The sequence below is a fragment of the Lissotriton helveticus genome, chromosome 8 (assembly GCF_964261635.1).
Source record: "Lissotriton helveticus chromosome 8, aLisHel1.1, whole genome shotgun sequence".
Lineage (NCBI taxonomy): Eukaryota > Metazoa > Chordata > Amphibia > Caudata > Salamandridae > Lissotriton > Lissotriton helveticus.
The window spans coordinates 1,659,876,949-1,659,895,902 of NC_136069.1; the positions used below are offsets into that span (position 1 = coordinate 1,659,876,949).

General features: G+C 45.8%; 1 protein-coding gene across 2 annotated transcripts in view; it reads left to right on the forward strand.

Moving 5' to 3' along the window:
* The window catches only part of ILK (integrin linked kinase), a 283,194-nt gene that overhangs the window by 8,187 nt on the left and 256,053 nt on the right, over nt 1-18,954 (forward strand). The window contains exon 2 of one of the 2 annotated variants that reach the window (XM_078658746.1): nt 15,579-15,822. In XM_078658746.1, the coding sequence (XP_078514872.1) occupies nt 15,734-15,822 (89 nt within the window). In that variant the 5' untranslated portion in view covers nt 15,579-15,733. Of the gene's footprint in view, nt 1-15,578; nt 15,896-18,954 lie in introns of both variants that reach the window. The other variant, XM_078658747.1, reaches the window with a different exon arrangement.

Consider the following 18,954-nt stretch of genomic DNA (forward strand, 5'->3'; position numbering starts at 1 on the left):
TCGGAAGTCCATGGAAGATAATCAAGGGTTATAAAATATGGTTCGTATCTTGGAGCCCCAGTAAAATCCTGACCGCAAAAGTCTGGGCTAGGTGCAATCTCCTAATCTGGTAGAAGGGAAGTTCCAAATAGATGGAGTTCCAATAGTCCAAGCACAATGACCTTGTGGCGTTGGTGAGCTGGAGTCTCTTGTGTACAGTAACATTTCGAGAATGCTGCTTGGCACCAAGCTTTCACCAGTGGGAAGGCATGTATCCCATTGCATGACTCCTGATTCCAACAATTTGATTACGGGATGGGTTTGGTGTACTTCGATCCAAGCAAGGTTTCAGCCCACAAGGCCTTAAGCAAGCTACATAGCCTCAGTGGGTTTCTGGGTGACACTCTGGTTTCAGTGTGGGATTGAAGCGTCAACTAGATATGCGTATGATGTCACAAGTGATGCTTTACGGTGTGCTTGGAATTGGGTGGATGGATGCTTGGTTTAGGCATGCTTGTGTGGAAGACACCAAAGAGGGTACATACGTTTATATGTACCATAAATACATATCATCCAGATGCATCCCATGTAACATATTCATTGGCTGGTTCCTTATATCATAATGTTGGCTGCTTAAAGTTGCGCTGATTGGCATTTGTAAACTTGTAGGTGGGCCTAAAGGATATAAATATGAAGTTTCAATAATATCGTCTTTGGTGGCAGCTGATCAGACCTCATTTAGAGTTGAATGAGAACTCGGATATGGTCTCAAATAGATTTTGCCACCCATGCTGAAAGAGAACTATTCTCATAGTTAGCAATGTGGTTGGGAGTTTTGGTCCCAGCCAGAAAGGTGTTGAGCTCGGATGTTTACCACCCGGTGGCTGATTGCTGCCACACCTTCTGTTTTTTCTTTATGCTTTTGTTACCCAAGTATACTTTAACGTTGGATAATCAGTACTGGTATGTAGATAATAACTGGCATGAGTCATTGCCCGATCTCCACAGATGTGTAAGCAGTGCATGTTTGATAAGTTGAACCGAAACCAGTGGGCTTTCATAGTACCCTTTTAAGTTGAATGCTCCCTAGGTTTATTGTGAACTCGTGCATGGCTGTGCCCACCAATCAGCAGTTGCCCGGCCTATTATCAATAAGTAATTTAGATATTTTAAGAGGTGAACCAGAAGCTTTTTCAAGGAGGAAATGGGTAGGTGGACACAAGACAGATTTGTTTTCTCATTGAAGTGATATATATGTGGGGCCTTGGGTAAAATGTAGGATCCCACCGGATTCAACAATATCAAGGGGATGTGGCGGAGGAAATGGTGTGGTTAGATGGCTTCTCAAAAGGCAAGATGGTTTGTTAAATATCGGACTTGTACCTTTACAGAATTCCGTAGGTTGGCTCATTGCCTTCAGAATGCTTTCTCAGGCAACGCTTTGGTAGTTTGGAATATCCATTCACGTCTGAGCTCTAACTATCCTTCACTGGTAGATCTGTACTTTATTCTGAAGCAAGAGGTGGATAGTTCCATTTATTCCCTTATATGAGCTAAACTGAGCTTTGAAGGAGATGCTGTGGTGACTGGTAGCCAGTGTGGAGCATGTAGTGGGGGAAGGGGTTTGTTATATGGATATCGGCCCAATGGTCACTGTTTGATAGCAGCCTGGCGGCAGTGGCCTGCATTCTTTGAAGTCTGTGCAGGAGGTATGCTATCAGATGTACTGAGAATCAATATTGTGTATCTGGTGTCGTCTGTGCAGTTGATATGGTGGTCATTCTGGGTCTAACTCATTTGCATAGACCTGACTTGATAGGCTTGGGTAATTATCTCCAGAACACCTACAAGAAATCTAAGCAGCAGAAGTCTCAAGATGCGAGGGGAAGGTTTGACCACTGCATTGACCAGCAGAGCATGGGAAATATTGGTATCCAGTAAAACTTGTGCGGTTTATGCTACTGGTACATCACCCTGTTCCGACGACCATTTTAGGCGATTTGCACTCCTTCATTTTTTTGATGGCCGTAGGCCAAGATGTACACGTTGGAACATCACATATTTGGTCACCTCAGGTCCCTGTATGATTTGGTGACAGGTAAAGCCTGAAGGAGTTGCTTAGCCGTTGTTTGAGGTACATGTTGAAGACTAGGGTGCAACCATAGATCATTGTGGTACATCTGGGAGGATCTGGATTGGCTTGTGTTAGTCGGGTGGGTAGAGAAATATGCATGATCTCCCAGTGTGATATTAGGATGCCACCTAGCCTAAAGCATCATCCTGCATGCCTAGTATGTACAGCTTTTAGGTAAAGGTAGTATGGTTTAATGTCTCAAAAGCCACTGAGAGTGCCGTAGTACGAGTTGCACTTCCTCATTTCTGCCAGCAATCAACTTGAGAACCTCAATATGGTTATCAAGAGCAAGGGGGTTCAAATTCCCCTCCTCTGGAATAGAATCCCACTTGGTAGACTATGAGGAGGTCATTTGGGAAACGGAAATACACCAAATTTGTTAGTAAGCTAGATTTTGGTCCAAAAAGCGTGCTTTTTGTGATTGGATGTAAATCTGTCCAGTAGCTTTTGAGATATTAAGTCTAAAACATATTTGTATATTAGGACAGTTAGGTTCGAGGAACTCTTGAGAGTCCCTCAAACCCAATTTTTAAAATTGTGCATGCTCGTTGGCCTCGGGGGCTGTTTTTCTCCTTGAGTCAATTCATTTCCTTGGTAGACACATTTCCACAGGAGAAAGAGCTCTAATTGGCTGCCTGCAACCTGAAGAAAGATTTTGCAGCCAGCCATTACAGGACCCAGGGACTTAGTCCCCTGTCCTGAAGTTAAAGTAAACTTATAATATAAAGAGGCAGGGTAAAGAGACCCTGGTTCTCTAGGCCCTATGGTGGAGGTGTCCCCCTCTCCACCCTCCGGGCTAATATAATAATTTTAAAAAGGCAGCAATCCCACGGGGCGCTTTTACTAAAAAAGAATTTGCTTTTCAACTTGATGCACTTTCACTTTAATAAAGGCGTGGACCTTTCTTTAGACACGGCTCGCACAAAGAAAGGGGCATTGTGTATATTAACGTGAATGCGCAGCATGAGGCACTGGTAAATAACAAGCATTTGCAATCCAATAGGCCTCGCATTTTAGAAACGTTGACCTATTGGTATTGTAAATGACAATGCCTTTTATTATTTCAGGTTTTTTAAACACAGGTAAAAGGCATTGTCATTTTCAATGCCAATTGCTCAAAATCTCGCAATTGCGAGACCTATTGCATTGCAAATGCTTGTTGCTGTGGGGCCGGTTTTGCAGCAGCGCTGCAAAAGCGGCCCCTTGTAACAAAAGCAAAATTGCAGCAGCAGTGTTATAGCCCGGGCAATTTTATTTTTATCTTGAGCGTACCAAGTACATCCACTATTCTAATAAAGTTTCAGCTGTAGTTATCCCGATCTTCTTTTCCTGTACTCTAAGGAATCTGTCTCCTCTGGGGCTGTCATTCCTCACTTCTCTATTATTTATGATACTGAAGCTCCTTCAGTTAAGCTTGCCTCAGTGAATTTCCAAAGGCGCATTCCTGCTGTGTACATCTTTAAGGCAGCCACTTGGGTTACCTTCTCTCCTTTCTGTTAGATACTGGTGCCAGAGCCAATGTTCTCTCATCGAGTCAATGCCCTTTCATAAAGCCATGCTCGTAGTCTTGGCTGCTGTCTTCCCTTTAATAATTTCGTTATAGAATGAGTTTTTGTTAACTTTCCCATGTAAAGCACAAGAATGAAAACAAACATTTTGGGAAAAACCCATTTATTTTCAGGGCTTGTCCCCCGTTCCCTTAAGCTCGTCACCTTTCCCTCTCCTGGTCTTATCCATCTCTTCAGGCGTCCCCTCCACACCCTGCGATCTTAAAGTGGCAGAACGGCTAGTCAAATTAGCTTGTTCTTTTTTTTTTTTTTTATCGTTTCTTTTCCGTTCCATTACCTATGAGAGGTAGCAGTGCTCAGTGGTAAAGCATGGTCTGTATTCGGGAGTGCATGGAGTGTGCATTTGGTGCAAATGGTTTTAATTATTCTAATTCCCAAATATTTTTAGGTCAAGGCGAGAGCGCAGACCAGTACTTTGAAGAGCTGCATCTTTACCAGAAGTCAACTCAGGCTCTTGGCACACGAGTACAGAACCATACTCTGAGGTGTAACGGGGGTGCTGCCTCCTTTGTAAGTGGAGTTGGCACACGGGAAAATCTGTTTTCGATTGCACCTCGGTGCCATGTTCTGTAGTGGAACCCTGGCTATTGTTTGTTCGATGCACGGGTATGAGGCGTGTTCCCTACACCGGTCTGTGGCTCCCTCTGTCTGGATCTTGGATGTTGCTGCTGGTCAACAATAGCCAGAGTTTATTGTGCAGAGGTCATTGACTGAGCCAAAGCATAAGACGAAGCAGAGATCCAGACATAGTGTGAGGTAGATGTGGATGAAGTGAGGTTGCCAAGAGGGAGTGCAGTGGTTTCCCACAAGGAATCAATTATACAAAGGAGGCTTTACAACTTTTTAGTGCATTCCTGCCCGAGCTGCATAGAAGGTAGTCACAGGGCGTCTGCTGTTGCTGACTGGCTCTGTGCAGTGACCAGTCTTTGCACTGAAGCTCTCTGCACCCACTCCAGGTTGCTTCACACATTGTACACTGACCCACGCTTGCCCTTTATCCCTCTTGACACACACTTCCCTTTCTCACTATTCTTTCAGTTTGGCCCTCGTGCTGCTCTGTACTGGTAGATCAATTTCTGTTCTTCATATTGACTCACTCACATCAGAGCCTTCTGCATCCTCCACATGCATGGATGTGGGCTCACTACACTGATAGTCTATTGTTGTTGTGCATGCTCATAATGCTTTTGCCCACTATTGATCTGTATGTTTAGTGACCCTCCGTCCTGCAGGGCTGCTTACCTTAAACCTTATTCACCGGTATAGAGTTCTGTATGGGTCACTGCACTGGGTCAAAGCTCCGTCCATCTACCCAGTACCCTGTCATTGATTTCTAAACTCCTTCACCACATCCTGGAGTGCTATACATTTCCTGTACCACAGCTATATTCAGTGGCAACTTATACCCACTCACTACCCAGGAACTCTGGCTACTTTACATTTTTATCTTGTTACTCAGTCTACCAAGTGCTCCAACCACCCTTTGGTTCAGCCGATTGAATCTTCTCCCATGGCAGCCCTCTTAAACCATCTATCTTCCAGATTGCAGTCCTCACTTCTACTTCAACACCTGAGTATGCTTCCCGCTTTCATAATCTCTGTAATACCACTGTCCGCCTCTTCGCAGCCATTGCAGCTTTGCTAACTGAGTCCTCTTCTCCTCACCTTTAAGCTGTCTTCTTAAACCGGTGTAGCAACCTTTTCTAATACTTGGCTGATGAGCACAGAGGTGGGTTTTCAACGATCTATCCAACCCCCTTCTACCATTTGCTGTGTAATGATCTGGTCCCTCCTGAATAGATTACTGCAACAACTCCAACCTTACTGTTGGCTCTTGCTCAGAAAAAGTTCACTAGATTGGGTGAGCTGAATGTTTAGGCTTTCCATTTACACCCAAGCCTTACCTGAGGACATGAACAACCTAAATTGTACATACTTTGAACAACCTAAACTGTACATCATTTGTTGTTAAGCTTGACCTTCATATTCCTGCAGGTTCTGAAGTTCTGACACTTGGTTTAATAAAGTATTTATTGGGTTCTGCTTCCAGGACAATCTTATTAGCAGGGCTGTTACCATTTCTTGTAAGAGTGTTGTTGTGTGGGCCGGCAACCGTAACCGTGTTAGCCCGTACTGTTTCATATTCTGGCCAAAGAACACCAATGCATCCCTCACCCTCAAACACGTTGCTCGTTTGACCAAGCATGAACTGAATTGCCAACATCAAATAATAAGAATTGTTTTTTTGGCGTGTACTTAGTGCTTGGAAATGCATGGGTGGGAAAGAGCCCTGCAAAGATGATGGGTAAAACGAAACTTTTGGATCGACCACATAGCCTGTCTTATACTACTGAAAGTACAAACTTGTCCTCCATCACACAGAGTTTACTGTCATTCCTGCATTTCTGGGGCGAAGATCATGATGAAAGAACTGTCCAGGGCATACTACATACTGAGAGCTTTCCGATCAATTTACAGTATGGCACTGTCATAACAGTGCGTTAATCTTATGGCTGCCTTCTGAGACTGAAAACGTTCTTAACTGCAATCATCATAGTTGCTCTTCAGACTGTCTCAAGTACATTCTAGTACCTCACTCTTGTCAATGTGACATGTATAAAAATACCAAAATATCATAAAGAGGAAACCTAGTAAGATAGTCTCTAGAGAGAAAAGCACAGGTCCCAGGTAGACTACAACCAGTAAGGTAGAATATGTGTATAGTCAGTGAGAAATGGGCATGGGTACAAGCTAAGCGGTAAATCCTTCCCTGGAGCATAGATCCTGCTTTGGCCAGCATAAATTTGTCCTTCAGTAACCTTTTTTACTTTCTTTTCTAAATGAAGCAGTTGAGGGGTTCATTCTGATTTTAGGGAGACGTGACATCCATATTCTCTGGGCCATGCCGGAGACTCTAGATGCTCTGATGCCACCGACAGCTGCAGTCTTTGTGCGAGGTTTCTTTTAGTGTTGAAATGTAGGGGTATATGAATCATGCAGACAATTTTCAAATGAATCTTTCCTCCTATGGAAGCCAGTTAAGAGATTTAAAGTCCGGGGTGATGTGACTGGTTCTTTTTTTTATCCTGTAAAGAGCCTTGAGGCTGAGTTATTGAAAGCCCTTAAAGGCGCCAGCTTCGCTCTGGGTAGTCCACATAAGGTTGCTCTCCTATAGTCCAACCTGGGAATCACTATAGCGCGAACAGCTAACGAGGCCATCCAGGTGTAGGAAAGGTTTTCTTTTTCTTAGGATGTTCATGTGGAAGTTCGCTCCTTTGGTGGCAGAGCTGATGTGCTCCTGCATGTTCGGATTCTTGTCCAGCGTTATACCCGGAGATCTTGATGACTCAATGTGTGGTACGCTTGCGATGTACGGTGCATGTTTGGGTGAGGCAATTAGGAGGATTTCTGACCACTAGCAACATGAAAGTTATTTTATTACCTTCTTAGTACAGAAGCCTGGGACATACAGAATCCGAGTCTCTGCACAGCTATAGATGCAGTTTCAGTCTCCTCAGCCCAGCTTAAATTTTGATAATGGTGTCTCCCCAATGGATGAGCATTGGAGAGAGCTCCTGCTTCCAGATTAGTAACGGGGGCTATGCCTTGAACTACTCCACCTTTAAAGTTTTTGAAACTGTTTACCTGCATCATGTGGTGGGTTTCTTTGGACCTGCACTGTTAGGTCTTTGAAAGGGTGACTGGCTTTTTAGCAGCAGGTCTGATCAATTTAAACTGGGTTCTCTCCTCTTCACATGCATCATTGTCTATTTATTTATTTTAATTTTTAAACTTGTAAGGCGCGGCAGCTACCCAAGAAGGGTTTCCCGGCGCCGAGACAAAGAACAAAAGATGGCAGGGGATTACTGGTTAATCAAGATATTATTCAAATAACCAGGTCTTGACGTGCTTTCTGAACATGGCATGGTTTTCCTCCCTTCGAATGTAGAGAGGGAGTGCATTCCAGAGGGCTGGTCCTAGGTGGGCAAAGGATCTGCCTCCCATTCTAGCAAGTTTGAATCTAGGTACGCAGAAATTGGCGTCTGGTTGCGATCGAAGGGTTCGTTTGGGAGCATAAGGATGAGCCAAAGCTAAAAGGTATTTTGGTACGGTACCTGCTTTGATTCTGAACATATAGTTCAGGGCTTTGAAGCGGATTCTGTTTTCGATCCTGAGCCAATGGAGCTCACGACGGTAGTTCGAGACTCCGTAATTTTTGGGGATTTTGCACAGTAGTCGCGAACAGCTGCGTTTTGGGCAAGCTGCAGCCGACTGACTACCGCTTTGTTGGAACCAAGGTACAGAATATTGCCCTAGTCAAACCGAGATGTTATGAGGGCATTGACTACGGTTTTCTGAGTAGAGGAGGGCAGCATCCAAAGGATTTCCCTCAGCCATTTGATGATGGTAAGGCACATGCCAACAACTTTGCTGGCCTGTTTCATGGAGAGGGAACTATCCATGATGACTCCCAGACCACTGACGCTAACCCTCTTAAAGGATTCATGTTACACTTGGCAATTAAACTCAGCAGTTGTAATCTGTGCTGTTAGATTGAAAGAGCGGTTATGAGTAGATGGGCTGGAAGGCGTTGGATACTGTTGGATTGAAGGAGTGGTTACACAGAGAGTGTATTGTGATCAGTTTGCAGAAATACAGTAGAGTTAAGCAGACTTGGGACAGAGTACGCTGCTCTTAGGAGCAGTAAGGCATGCAGATGATGGAGGCTCAGGAGAGGTCATCTGATCGAAAGGAAGGCGAGAGAACAATCAGATCCAGGTCAATTTTCATGGCGGGTTTTACCAATATAATGGCGGAAGGAGACTCTCTGGGATGACTTAGAATCTGAGGATGTTGAAAGTGCAGAAAGTAGGGTTGAAGGCTTTCATCCGCAGGTAGTTACTGTATGTTGTTGCATCTTTGGTTGTTCCGTTTGGCTGTTGATCGTGTTAAACAGTTTGTCATTTAATGTGTTATTTTAATAGTGAAGATTATTTTGATTCTCAGGACTTCGTTCTTGGCTCTCTGTACTGTGAAGTACTGTGTTATGCTGTATGTCCTCTGCAGGAGGAAGGACACAGAAAGAGCCATACAGCATTGGCTGTTGCTCTGCAAGCATCATAACAGCACTTGTAATGTAGTGGGGCCTTTGCTCTTCATTGGTTCAGTGCTACTCGGTTTATCAGTTCTGTAGGGTGAAAGGCTGAGCCAGAGCTGCCATAACTTGAGTTGCTGACTTGCAGTTTATGTACTTACCATGGCAGTGGACGCTTAACTTTCAGTGATCCTACCCTTCCAGTCTCACTTCATTGTAACTTCTACCTCTCAGACAGTGCTCTTGGGGCTTAATCAGCTGGTCATCACAGCATTAATTGTCCAGAACATGGACCTGAAGTTCATTTGACAAGACTAGCAGAAAAGCGCATGCACTGAAGCCTCCCTTTTGGAGTTGGACTCTTGAGTTGTTTAGATTAAAGTGGCCTCTGGACTGGTGGAAAGGCGGGTCTCTGAGGTCGGTACCAGGGCAGTGAGTGGCTCTAGCACCTAGAGAGTGGTCTCTGTGTAATAGTAGAGTTAAAGTGTGTCAAAGGACCCGGCTCGGCTTCCAGCAGACACTGGTGTCGAGGGAGACCTCAAAACTAGATTGACACTGAGCATCCTTTTGGGGACAAGTGGCGCGAATCACTGGTCATTCAGTTCAAGGTGTACAGTTGTGATGGGAAAGAGCCTGGACTGGATAAGCTTGAATATTCTTAGTCTGCTGTCAAATGATCTCTCCATTTCCCCAAAGGAAGACACTGGTTTCCTTCTGGGAGACGCATGGACCCAATCACAATGTAGAAGACTGATGTGTGTCTGCACTTTGTAAGATCCCCATGATTAAAGGCCATGATTCAGGTAGAAATTAAATTAATTCTTAATATATTTTATGGTCTTAATTCTGAAGGTTGTGAGATCGCTGTAAAGTCAATCAATCAATCAAACATTTATAAAGCACAGCAAATCACCCATGTGGGAGGAACTTGAGATGTTGGCTGCTGCTTGGTGGTCTTCAGTTGAACATTCAAGTCTTGTGTTCTTTCCTGAATTGCTGGAGTGATATGGCATTCCTGAGGTTGTTCCACGTCCTGCCCAAAAAGTGTGAAAAAGAGCATCCTCCGCTGTTGGTTTGGCATATCCGAGGGGTATGTATGAGGAAGAGGGAGGTGCCTGGTCAGTTGGTGGAAGGTCAGGCGTTTAAGGTATGGGGGTCCTTTGTGTAGGGCTTTGTAAGTGTGTGTCCGTATTTTGAGATGGCCTCTCTTCTGTATCGGGAGCCAGTGTAGTTTCTTGAGGGGGGTGTGATGGGGGTCCTTCTGGGGAGGGCGAGGATGAGTCTTTCCGCTGTGTTTTGTATTGTCTGAAGTCTCTTCAGGAGGCATGCAGTGATTCCTACTAAAGTGTGTTTCCATAGTCCAGTCTGCTGGTGAAGAGGGCTTGTGTGAAGGTCCTTCTGCTTTTGACTGGCAGCCATCTGAAGATCTTGCGGAGCAGGCAGAGGGTGTTGAAGCAGGCGGATGAGACTTTGTTGACCTGCTTTTTCATTGAAAGCTTGCTGTCCAGGATGATGCAGAGGTTGCGGGCACGGTCGGCTGGGGGTGGGCTGAGCTCCGCTGGCCACCCTGTGTCGTTCTAGGGTAAGGTGTTGTTCCCGAAGATGAGAATTCCGTTCTGTCTGTGTTGAGTTTGAGACAGTTGTCTTTCATCCATTCAGTGACGTTCAACATGCAAGTGCAGTAGTTGGCTCTGGTGGTGGTTGGCTGTTCGGTCAACGAGATGATAAGATGGGTGTTGTTGGCGTAGGAGATGATCTTGAGTCCATGTGATCTGACGGTGTGTGCCAGGGGAGTCATGTAGGTGTAGAAGAGCATGGACTTGACTTGTGTACCGCCTGCTCCAGTAATAGAACTGAGGTGCCAAAAGTGTTGTTACGCACAACTCTTGCGTCATCATTTATTTATTTGTTTATTTAGCGCCAGAATCGACTCCCGAAGGAGTATCTCTGTGCTTCGGACGGGCAACATAAATGTGGTGCTCTTGCGGCTAGATAAGAAACAGAAAAGTGTGGTCTTGAGCAGCTTCCTAAATTGTAGGTGTTCCGGACACTGCCTCAGGTACAGGGGGAGCTAGTTCCAGTAGCGGGGTCCCAGATAGGAAAGGGCCTTTCCCCCTGGTCTTGCCCTCCTAATTCAGGGGACCTCCAAGAGATGTTTGGAGCCCGAGTGGAGAGACCTAGAGGGAAGGTAGGGTATGAATTTCTCCGAGAGCTAAGTGGGACCAAGATTGCTAGCCCTTTATGGATGGTACAACAGACTTTGAATTTTACCCGTTGGCTTATTGGGAGCCAATGAAGCTGCAAGAGAAGAGCATGAGAGGCATTACTAGGGGGCACGTTAAGGACTAGTCGCGCCACCGTATTCTGGACCACCTGAAGTCTGCTGACCGAGTACTCACTAGCAGAGATCAGCATACCGTTGCAGTAATTCAGACGGCTCAATATAAGTGCCTGAGTCAGTCTTCCGAGTGGAATCAGGAAGCAGAGGAAAGACTCTACGAAGTAGGCCCAGTGTATGGAAACATGCTCCTTCAAAGAAAGGGCTTGATCCAGACAGATGCCTAGGTTCTTAACATTGGATTTAGGGACCGGAGGGGCACCAAGATCGGTCGGCCACCACTCAGGAGACCAGAGTAAGGAGGCTTCTCCGAAGAGTAAAATCTCTGTTTTCCCAACGTTGCCCTGGAGGAGATTGTTCTTCATCCATTGTGAAATGGGTCATACCAGAGGCGAAGGTCAGCTGGATAGAGGAAGTAAGTTTGTCAAAAGGGAAAAGCAGCTGTGTATTGTCGGCGTAGGATATTGTGGTGAACCCATACGTCCTCAGTAGGCTGGCCAAGGGAGCATCATAGATATTAAACAGAGTGGGGCTCAAACATGAGCCCTGGGGTACTCCCTTGGACAGTTCCATTGGTGCCGAACGATATGGGCCCAGGGTGACGGTCTGGGAGTGATCAGACAGAAAGCTCAATATCCACTGATAGGCAGAGTTTCTTAGTCCAATCTCCTGAGCAATATCTGATGTGAGACAGTGTTGAACGCAGCAGATAGGTCCAACAGCACCAGAATTGTCGAGCTGCCTTTGTCTAGGGTCAGCCTGGTGATATCCGTGAATGCTAGCAGAGCTGATTTGGTGCTGTGTTTGGGCCTAAAGCCTGGCTGGGAGGGATCTAAACAGCCAGTGAGTTCGACATGGTTTGAGAGATATTTGTTGATATGTCTCTCCAGTAGTTTGCTCAGGAAAGGAAGAAGCGAAATGGGACAGAGATTGGAGAGATCCGTCAGGGAGTCATTTGATCTACAACTGTTTTAAGGTCTCACCTAGCGTTGCTGCGCACATGTGTAGCTCGCTCGGCGAGATTTATTGTAGATGAGTTGTTTCAGCAAAGGGCTTTAAGCCCCGCCACTCATTTCCATTGGCTGGTGTCACCTTTTATGCTAAACGGTGGCCTCCCTATGGAAATGAGCTCTTGGCGTTGCCTCCCTTTCGCCTTTTGATCCGGACTGGATCGCCTGCTTCACTGCTGTCGTGAAGCAGTTTCTTATCTCAGGAGGCGTGTTGTATAAACAAGCCCTGAGATCCAGTCCAGATGGGCCATCTCAAAAGGATTCAGGGCGCCACATGTTTATTTTTGAATCGCGCTTTCACTTTAAAGTGGAAGCGCGATGCAAAAATAAACAGCGCTGCCTTTCCGCAATGGCGAGCACTTGTCTTCCCTCTACGCTCTCTCACCTCTTCAGGCAATAACTTGACCACCTGTTGGTTCTGATGTAGATCGGTAGGCAAATGATTCTCTAGGCGGTGACCCAAACCTCTGCCTCTGATTGGCTTTTGGGTTCTCTCTTAGGTGTTTTATTTAAACATAAATGGCCCTGCAGAGTATGTTTAAATATGAACACGCGCACTAGTTTATTGACAGTTTTGAGTGTAAAAATGATTTGTGGAACTAAGCTACAAATTTCTTGTTTGTATGTATATGCTCTTAACTGAAATACGTTTTGGCAAACCGACGAGGCATTTTAGAAATGTCTATTTCCATTTTCAAGCAAAATTATTCAGAGTGCAAGGGGAGGAGAACCAATTTGCACCCAATTTCATAGCAACTGGCCGCTAAACATAAAGAATTATGGCAAACTACAGGTTTTTGGGTAATTTTGCCTATAGACTTGGCACAGAATCCCCCCAGTGCCCCGTGTTCTAAATTTCTCAGGATGCGTTGACCCCCTGCAGTAGGCCACTTTCTAAGTGCATAAGCCCCCGTGATCGATACATTTCGGCTTCTTAACTGGATGGAGTTCACTCCAGTTTGAGTTTTTTTTAATTAAAATCTGCTCCTGCTGAACTGTATTGGCCTCGTGGCCGGTTTATATTCCGCGCACTTTTAATATGGCCCGCTTTGCGGCTCATCATTCTGCTGCGGATCGCTCCCTTCTTTTGTTCTTAAGGACCCTAGTGCTTTTAAATCGTGCACAATAGATTTAGGTGACATCTTGTTTCCCCGGCTGTCTATGAGCATGTGGCAGGTAGGAGAGGCGCGTGCCTCAAAATGTTTAGTTAACACCCCCCCCCCCCCCCCCACACACCCCTCCATCGCCAACGTGACAAGTCACTTGTTTAACACTTGTTTAGGTGTGGCTCACGAGCCTGTGGCGCGAGTGTGTACTGCTTCTGAGCGCGCGCCTGGAGAAATGAGCAAAATCACACGCTCCTGCACCGTGGCAAAGGGGAAACGAGTCATGCTTCAAAAAGCCTTGTGGTGCCGACCCAGCAAGGACTGGGCAGGAATCCACAAAAGTCTGAAGATGCTGGCAGTTCTCTAAGATATATGAATCAGGCTATTTCTTGATGGGGTGACCAGAATTTTAAAGTAAAAAAAAAACCGGACATTTCACAAATATAGAAGAATGACTACAGTTTTACTTCAACCTAGCAGCACTGAATGACAGCGCTCATCTGCATAGAAGAGGCAGTAAAAACATATATAAAATAACAGTTTGGAAGCCAGATTCATGCCTGTTAATTACATTTCTCTCATAGCATCTGCTAACTATCCCTGCTTTGGAAAACATAAAAAGACACCTCCAACTGTTTTCAGTCGACTCACCCTCTAAAAACTGTGACCGGAGCAGGGCACAAGTCCTAGAACAGGCATTTACAGTGCAGTAGGTCTCGCATTCACTCGGGTTTGAGCTGTTGACCTTGCAAATAATAATGCCTTTTATTTTTGTTTTCGATTTAAAAACATAAATAATAGGCATTGTCATTTACAATGCCAATAGCTTAAACTCGCGTAAATGCGAGACCTTTTGCATTGCAAATGCTCATTGTTTTGTCTGAGGAGCTCCCTGAGAGCTGCGCCACTAGAGCCAGTGTGTGCTACTGAGATGCTAATGCTCCATTACAACGAAGCCGCTGGTGTCATTGCAGTGTCTGGCGCTCTGGCATGGAGGGACTGATTGCACATGAAGTCTGGGGCAGCAGTGCAGGTTCTCTGTTAATGAGGGGCAGACATGACGTTAATCACAAGCATCATGATCTGCCTGGAGTAGTCCTGTAGGAGGCTGCGTGCTCCCCTTATTCAGGAGGAGGGAGTGGCAGAAGGGGCCACAGAAGATCAGGCACCTTACAACTGGTTCAGGGGGGTGGCTCTTAACTGGTGTTCACACCATTGAAACCGATGTGGGTGGATTCCAGTCAGACTGAGTCCACCCTGTTGAATCCTGTATCTACCAGCACTGATCCCTTCCGCCAGGATTACTGGTCTTCCAGCAGCTTCAGACCCAGGCATTGGCTCGCTGAGATGCATAAACATTGCCATTACCCACCCAGTCAAGAGTCCACATATATGTGCTCACACGTCAGTGGTGTTCATCCTAAAAAAAATAGTCCTTGGAACCCTGGTTGCTTCAACTCCTTCACCAACTTGGCCACCATGCTACTTCCACGGAAGGCTGGATTTCCATATGTGATTAGTTTACCTTGCTTACAGCAGTTGGCTTTCCCGAGAACTTTTTTTGTCATAGTGCGGATATGTCATACCTCTAGCTACCTTCTACTGTATAGTCAGTTTGATAGACACAACTCTGTGTTTTCCTCCTATTGTAATGACAGAAGTAGGCCTTCTTCCCGGAGCCTGAGTAAATTACCTTACAATGCGTTAAAAACAGCAAGTAGGTCAGGAGACGGCTATAAGGCCATCGCTAATTGTGTCTTCACCCACTCCCCATGTGGGTGTTTGGGAGAAGCAATATGACATGTTTCCTGACGTTATAAGGTTGTGTTTCGCAATCTTTAATATTCTTTTATTGACTTTCAACAAAATGACCATGGCAATGATTGTACGTCAGAAACGTGAGATTACGATGGGCAACTTTATCAATGGTTGGTTGCTCCATTACTGACATTAAGGGGTCAGAACTTGAATGGAAGTGTGTAACATCAACACAACCAGTCTGATTCATTTTGTGCATACCAATCTCCAAAGAGCAGGAAAAATACCCATAGTAGCCACAGCCGCTTGGTATTATTAGATTTACACGTGTAACTCCTAATCTTCTTTTCTGTTCGGGCAAAGTAAGAGAGACGAATTGTTGAATGTGAAGTGGGGCATGCTCCCTGGGATGTCTTGGGGTGTGGCTTTGTTATCATATCTTGTGTATGGGCATCTCTTGCTCTTCTCATTTAGTGTGTTTTGCTGTAACCGGTCAGGTGGCTGGCTGTTTGTCTTTGTTCCTAATCTTGCAGATGCTGCGTGAGGTGCTCTCGTATAGTTATATTAATACCGGTTTCTCTTTTATGCAGGTTTGGGACTCCCAGAGTGTGACATACTGGTGCACCACCCCCTGGAGGGGCTTTAAAAGCTTGGATTGGTCGTGAAGGTGGCCCCTGATCCAGCTCGGGGATAGGAACAGACAGCGCGGGGGCAGGAGTAGTGGCGGTAGACATCATCACCCAAGATGGACGACATTTTCACGCAGTGCCGGGAAGGGAACGCAGTGGCCGTCAGACTGTGGCTGGACAATACTGAAAACGACCTGAACCAGGGGTGAGGAGCATGTATTTTACTGCATGTTTTGGATGGACAGTGCCCACTTAGTACCTGCCATGAGCTGTTTTCGGTAAGGCTACTATGCCCTGAAATACCTAATATATTGGGAGTGTGAGTCCAAGCGTGGAGTATTTTCCCTAGCTTTCTCGGCACAATGGATTGTGTTATGACCAGGGGAGAGTGTGTTGCAGTTTGTGCGCCAAACTCTCTCTTCTTTAAATTGTTTAAGAGTTGTGCCCACATGTGTATCTTTTGTCTTTGTTGATGTGGTCATTCCATGATGCCCCTGGAACTATCTTTAGGGTTTGACCCCCTCCTATATCGCTTATTGCGGTCTGTTTTTAGCACTAGATGGTATTTGCAGCACCTTCTTGATCCTGGTTTGACTCCAAGGCCACCTTAGGTCTGTCCCTTCGAAGTGTTGTTTCCTCTCTGTGCTGATGCTCATGGCTGGGTGTCCTGGACTCCTAGTGGATTCTTGGAGTGGGGCTGTAACTGTTCGCTTCAACTTGTATCCTTTTGTGCCTCGCCGTGGCTACTGGCCACCTTGGCACTGTGCGGCCACCTTGGACTCAAGTGCCGAAGACTTTTAACCATAAGGACAGCTTCATCTGTGTGGTGCCCACAACACGGTTTGAGTATTGCAAAGATACCGATATGGTAGTAAATTTACAATCCACTGTTGCACAGGAAAGCAGACATAACTGTGGTACTATATGGTCTTTCGGTAAACAGGAGGTGATGGTTTTCCTTTATAAGGAGGAAGCATCGTCAAAAGAATATATGACTCTCCCTGATGCAGGCTCAGTTCTGGATATCTGATTTACAGATCAGTCATCATAAATACCAGTCGGTTACCATCACATCACCTGCCACGTCCAGTTGATACTGCACACCTCACATGCACAAGCCAATCCTCATCGTGCACATCTCATACACTTGCCCACCACCATCTTACACCTCTCATGTACTAGCCCACCACTATCTTACACCTCTCATGTACTAGCCCACCACCATCGTACACCTCGGTGAACAACCTTTACAACGCAACTTTTACCACGCAGTGCCTTTACGATGCAACTTTTACAACGCAAACCATTACAACGCATTGCGCTGGGGGGCGCTCTAGGATAGGGAATAGATTTAATTTACTATCCAACACCTTCCCTAGTGTCCACGGGACTGGAGTTGGAATAGTAAATTAAATAATTCACTATCCAACACCCAAAAGCACTATGCGTTGTAATGGTATGCGATGTAAAAACTGCGTTGTAAAGGCATGCTTGGCAAAAGCATGCGTTGTAATGTCATACATCCTACACCTCTCGTACACTGGCCCACCTCCATCACACACTTTAAAAAAACAAAAAAACATTTTATTGATCATTTACTCTTGGCATCTTACATTCAAATGCAGCTATGGTTATACTCCAGCATTATTAAAGTTTGCTTGTTCCCATTGTCCTTCTATTGACAGGTCCCATGCCTTGGCATCAGTGTTTGCTTATGTCTTGTCCATGTTGATGCCCCCTACCTCCCTACAAACCCCCTAGTTACATCAGTGATCCTCAATGAAGGCACGAGCTCCAGCCTGGTGCACCTCCTTAGTGGACTGGACAACCTCATGTATACTACTTACCGCCAATGCATAGCTGATGTACACAAGCCTTCCCTGTTCGCACACTATACTACCTCAGATAGTCGCCACCACAATTGCACACCTTCTGTACAATAGCCCATCACCATCGCACACTAGGTACCACCACTGCACACCTCCATTGTACACCATCCACCTCATCTTCTGTAGCTACTGCAGCGACACCCTGAATCACATCAAGCACAGTAGCCCACTGCCATCGTACTGTCACCTTGCAGACACTAGCCACCACAACCACACATTCAACCCCCTCCTACCCTAGTGCGCCACCACCTCCCTGTCACTTCCCACACACGGGCCACACTATCATCGCACACTGGGCCACCACATTGGCATGAGCTTACCACATTGGAAGTGAATCCCTTTACGCACGCTTCCGCTGCAGAGTGTCACTTTTGTGTATTATGAAAAACTCGAAGAATTTTTGTGGCACTCTGTAGTTAAGCTGTAAATTCGTTCTGATATACCAATTCAGTACTTGGTAGGGTGCAAGTGGGTATCGTCCTCTGATCCTGGGCATGAATCAAATAAATACAAAGTTCAGCGTTGTCTAAAATAGATTAATGACCACACTAAGCACTCCGTAGGGTAATCACCCTCTGGCAAATTAATACAAGTTGTTAAAATTCAAACATCAGATGGCAAGTGGTTAAATCCTTGAGTTTATTTTATTTAGAACGTTGTGTTGCATCATACGAATATATCCTATTATTTTCAGTTCATAGAATACATCTGTCATCGTTTTTATGTATCCCAATGCATTTCGGGACAGTGCCCTTCATCAGGGGTCTCGTTTGTTTAGTGTTGTATTAATCTGCTTCTCCGTCTCGTCCTCTGTCTGGTTGTAAGCTTGACTGTCCCCCCTGGCAGTCTCTGGTCCCTCTGTGGCTTGCTCTCTCTGCCTGGCCTTAAAAGGCGTGGCTGGTGCCTCGAGACACTCACCGGGCCCTCTCCCTGTCTGGCTGTTTATTCCCTGCAGTTTTTGATCCCTCTCTCTGCCTGGTTTTAATCAATCTCTCTGCCTGGTTTTGATCCCTCTCGCTGCCTGTTTGTCAGTGTGGCTGTCCCCCCAGCAGTCTCTGGTCCCTCTATTGCTTGCTATCTCTGCCTGACCTTAGGAGGCCTAGCTGGTGCCTCCAGAACCTCTGGACATTCACCCTGCCTGGCTGTTGCCTCCCTGCATCTCTGATCCCTCACTCTGCCTGGTTGTATGCTTGGCTGCCCCCCCCCCCTTTTTAGAAGTCTGTGGTACCTCTGTCGCTCTCTCTACCTGCCCTTAGGGGGGCTGGCTGGTGCCCCCGGACACCCTGCCTGGCTGTTTCCTCCCTGCAGTTTGTAATCCCTGTCTGCCTGGTTTTGATCCCTTTCTCTGCCTGGTTTTGATCCCTTTCTTTCTCTGCCTGGTTTTGATCCCTTTCTTTCTCTGCCTGGTTTTGATCCCTTTCTTTCTCTGCCTGGTTTTGATCCCTTTC